The sequence below is a fragment of the Cyprinus carpio genome, chromosome B1 (genome assembly GCF_018340385.1).
Source record: "Cyprinus carpio isolate SPL01 chromosome B1, ASM1834038v1, whole genome shotgun sequence".
NCBI classification, from domain to species: Eukaryota; Metazoa; Chordata; class Actinopteri; order Cypriniformes; family Cyprinidae; genus Cyprinus; species Cyprinus carpio.
The window spans coordinates 20,933,211-20,938,242 of record NC_056597.1 but is presented as its reverse complement, the minus strand read 5'-3'; the positions used below and the strand labels follow the sequence as shown (position 1 = coordinate 20,938,242).

General features: G+C 35.5%; 1 protein-coding gene across 4 annotated transcripts in view; it reads right to left on the bottom strand.

Annotated features, from left to right (window-relative positions):
• Window positions 1-1,646: 1,646 nt before the first annotated feature.
• LOC109112447 (partitioning defective 3 homolog B-like) overlaps window positions 1,647-5,032 on the bottom strand; it is a 142,768-nt gene continuing 139,382 nt past the window's right edge. For all 4 annotated transcript variants that reach the window (XM_042716992.1, XM_042716995.1, XM_042716993.1 and 1 more), the window contains one exon: window positions 1,647-2,271. In XM_042716992.1, the coding sequence (XP_042572926.1) occupies window positions 1,911-2,271 (361 nt within the window). In that variant the 3' untranslated portion in view covers window positions 1,647-1,910. The remainder of the gene's footprint in view (window positions 2,272-5,032) is intronic.

Sequence of the window (5,032 nt, the reverse complement as noted above, 5' to 3'; positions counted from 1 at the left end):
TGTACAAGACACAATGAACAGCAAACAGCTTCACATGACTGAAGTCATCATCAATCTGAACCAACACACCACTTTATTTACACAAAAACTTACACAGTTTCATTTCAAATAAAAAGGTACCAAAATGTCATAGTAAATAAGAATTAATGTCATTAACATTTTATTTTCTCCAAAATGTAGGCCTATAAATTTTTGGTTATGGCATGTGCAATGGAAGCACACATATTTCTTTCCATTTAATAAAACATTTGCCCAACTTTAAAAATAAAACAACAAGAATAAGGTATCAAAACAAAAACAAAAATGATAGTCATCCATCTCATTTGATTTCACAAATTATGCAAATCAGCATTTTGATTTTCATAAAAATATAAGAGAGCAAAAAACAAATAAACAATCAAAAACAGCAAAAAAAAAAAAAAAAAAAACTTTTTTTTTTTGTCTCTATTGTTAGGTTTCAAAATAAATTGACAAAAAAAACAGCTGTTAATAAACAAAACAAGTGTAAAACAATTAAATAAAAAATATAAAAACAAAAAGCAAGCAAAATAAACACAAAGATAGTAGATTTACCATAAACATTGAATGAAAAATGTGATATAAAAATATAGAAATTAAAATCAACTTTTCAATGACAAGACAGACATAAGATAACACCAACTGATTATTCATACATACTATTTAAAGTTGACAGAGTAGCATATGTGTAAAAGGTCAAATCTTAAAAGTAAAATCCACCAAACTTCATGTATTCTCAGTATCTATCCAACCATTTTCCTGTAAACCACTTCATTCAGGCCATAAATGTGCAAAAAAACTAAACAAAGTGGGTGCGGTGCAAAAATAAATTGTTTGTTGGTTCTTGTAAGATCCTGTTTTGACTGGCAATATCTCTCCTATCTATAATAAACAGATCATTTTACACACCAAGGATATCAGGAAGTATTGTTTTTAAAGCAGTGATCCAACAACAATGACTGTTCCCTACAAGAGCCCTCTGTATAGAGAGTTTGCACCTATGAGGCAGCATTTCACTTCGCAGAACTACCATAAAAAGGCTGAAAGGGCAAACAAATATAATATAACCTAATATAAAAGAAAAAACATGAAAACAAAAGCCAAAACAGTTTAGGACTTTGATATCGCATCAGCTATTTGTGTAAACCTGTCCATTTTGGTGTTTTTGTGCCTTGAATGACTTCACTTAAATCAATCAAGGATGGAGGTGGTTGAAATAGAATATTACCCTCAAAACATCGCATGAAAAACACTTTAGGATTGATTCACTGAGTAAAAAGAGAGAATGGAGTGTTTTAGGGGGACAAAGTTACTGCAAGGCAATAAGGCGCAATACAATTCTTATATTTCGTATAACCACAAAAAAGTAAACTGATGGTGAATTTCCTCACATTTAAAAACTTCTCACCCAAGCTAGCTTAAGGCACCCAACAGCGTTCTGAGAACATCGGAGATGTTTTAGGATAAGAGACTACCAATCACATCCTCAAAAAAATGAATGCATACTCATGAGGGGAAGAAATGGCCAAACTACCCACAGCAGATCATCATATTAAACACATTTGTGTGGTATACTGAATTAAATACATGCTAAACATACATATATACAAACTCTATGTGCTTCTGTATGCTGTAATTTATAAACTTAACTGACTCTTGTCTAAAATCAACTTGATGTTCAGAACTGATGCTAATTAAGAGGAAAAATGGCTGACATCCAAAACAAATCACTTTCAAAAAACTTCACTTAGATTGTTCAATTTGGAGAAATCGATGGCTGTGTCAAAGCAAATTTGTTTGCTTTTTCTTCTCATAAGTCTAGGAAAACTAATTAGATTGTTCTTGTAAATGGACACAATTACATAACCAGCACCAACCTACTTCCTCCTCGTCTAGACGGCTCCAATCATTGGCTTTTTCTGCCGGGGATCTTGGTATTGTTCATCTCCGTATGGGGCGTAGCGATCAGGGCTGGCCGTCCGATAGTTCCCCTGGTTCAGCGTTTCGTATCGCGGTGGTGCTCTGGCACCCGGGTTTGATGAGGGAGGGACGTCCTGCCTCACGGGACCCCTCTGTTGAGCTGGAGATGAGGGATAGTAACCTCCTGTGGCCTCCGCGGGTCTGGGTACAGGCAACCGGGGAGAGCGTGGAGGATAGCTGTCTTGATGGGTCTCGTAGATGGGGTTGGGGTAATGGACGGGGTCTCTCTGGTTGGCCCAGTTCTGGTTCGAGTAGTCCTCCACTGGCATCCTCCTGGAAAACCAATACCACAGATAATGAAGGAATTAGTAAGGCTAGGAATAGTTCAGTCAAATGTAAGAGATATTTCATTATTTACCCACGATAATGTTCCATACACTTTTCTAAACAAAGGTTTTCGCAGCAATGCCATCGAAGAACCATTTTTGGTTCAACAGAAACTTTCAGTAAACAGTTCTTAAAAGAACCTTTTTTTCTTAGTATAAAGAACATTTAAAGGGATAGTTCACCCAAAAATGAAAATTCACCCTCATGTTGTTTCAAACCCATAAGACCTTTGTTCATGTTTGGAACACAAATTAAGATATTTTTGATGAAATCCGAGAGCTTTCTGACCCTGTATAGACAGCAACGCAACTGACACGTTCAAGGCCCAAAAAGGAAGCAAGGACATCGGTAAAATAGCCCATGTGACATCAGTGGTTCAACTGTAATTTTCTGAAGCTACAAGAACACTTTTTGAGCGCAAATGAAAATCATGCCACATTTTTAGTGACATTTGATTTGAGAGCTGCGGAAAAGAAAGCTTTTCAGAGAATCTTTTTAATTTTCACCTGTTCATCTCAAAGCTGTCATATGACTTGAAATAGAGTTGTAAGGAAATATATAGTCACAAATATATTCAAATGCAAGTCTTACAGTGTTTAATGGTGTATTTTGCCCTTTTTGAGATTGACGGATGTGGTTAGGGTTTTTAAAACTCTCTGGCATAAATAAAACAGCATATGGGTGTGGAACAACATGAGGGTGAGTAAATTAGGGCAATTTTCATGGTCAACATAGCCATGCTGCTCTGTAGCACAACCTGACGACCAGCATGGGTCTTCTGAAGTTGGTTTACTAAAGAAGTCTTGCTGGTTAAGCTAGTTAAGAAGCCTTGCAAGGAAACCAGAGCACCATCAGCCCATGCTAGTGACTCGACAGGATCTAACCACTGGGTTTCGGTCAGTTCTTCATGTATAGCTTGAAATAATGAAAAAACATGCAATTTGGTCTTTTTTTAACAGGTTGGATTCACATCCAAAACACAACACATGCACTTTAGCAGGGAACACTGATGCGGACAGATTTGTTCTGGTTCAGAAAGTAAACAGCATTCAAACCCCAAAACTGGAATACTTAATGTGTAAACTTCCTTCAAATTAAACATTTACATTCACTTACAGGGAGCCAATCTCTGCTATTCGCAGAAAAATGATTGCACTACTTACCATTTTCAAAGGAGCCGTGTCATTTGTGAATTAGTAAATAAAAAACAAAAGCAGTCTGTGAAATTAAGCCAAACAAGATAAAAGCTGCGGCTACAGGAGGACCAAAGAAATGAATAAATGAAAGCCTAAAGCAGGGGTCTTTACAAAACTACTTGAATAAATGGAGGGCATTTGCAGATTGAAGGGTAATGGATGCTATATGGAAGGAAAAAACGACATTATGCATTTGCATTCTTAATGTTTTCAGGGTTACAGCCTACATTACTTATCCAAATGTTGCATCCGTCTACGATCCATCCCTCCACATGGCCTCTAAAAAACCAACAAGGAGTAGCAGGCAACCTTTATGTCAAAACCTGCACTGCACAACGTGTGAGGGTTTCATGTGTGCAGTGTTTGATGTTTAATATAGTTCGCTCTAAAGCGTGACTGTAGTCCATTCACTATTTCACCTGCCAAAGTTAGTTACAAACACAGAAGTGTGTGGGTGTGTGTAGACCGTGCACTCTACTGTGAGGTGAGTGTGTGTGTGTGTGTGGTTACAATCCGTCAGCAGCGTGTGTAGTGTGTCTGTCAGCTCTGACCACCCAAGAACAACTGAAACAGAAATACTGCAGTCTTGAGCCTAAACAGTGTGTGTGGGTTCGTTTAAAGGCTGGAGACAGATAAGGGCCAAACATAGCCAGACTCAAGACTCCAGGCTAATATTACTAATGCTTCATTTTGCTTTCAGAGTGACTGTATCGATAGCACTCATAACACAAATGCTTCTATAAAGAGTAATAATATGTTTACAGAGAAGTAATAGTTAAAAATTGCAGGTAGATTTAACAGCAATGAACTTCTGTGAAATCTCAGCGTATGAATCCTTAATTATTCACTGTTCATTTTTTAAAGCCATTAGAAATGTTTCTAGTAGTTGGACATTATTAAGTTTTATAAATGTGCGCCAATGAATCTCAGATTAAAACAATTGTCTGCTCATAAAACAAAATGAATAAGGGCCTAATTTTCCAATTTCCACCAACTTACTCATAAAGGTGAACTTAACTTCATCTACAGATCACTTTGACTTAAGAAATAAGATATATTAAATATAGATACCCCACTAGAATATGCACAATATACTAGAATATGATATACTGTATAAAACTCACTACCTTGTGTATACTAGGGAATCTTACATGCTTACACCTTAATTTATATGACATTTATACATCAAATACAGTAGAATATATATATATATATATATATATATATATATATATATATATATATATATATATATATATATATATATATGCTGTACATATAATTTACACTTGAATAAGATAAACAGTTTAGTCTAAAATATACAATATGATATAAAGTAATTTACATATGTAACCCTCAAAAACACTACAATATATGATATATAGACAACAGCATGAGATATATACCTCATACACTATATGACATTTACCCTATTAACCCTGCATAATATCATAACATTTACACTACAATATAATATAAAGTCCATCTGCACATTTCATTTACACTGCAAA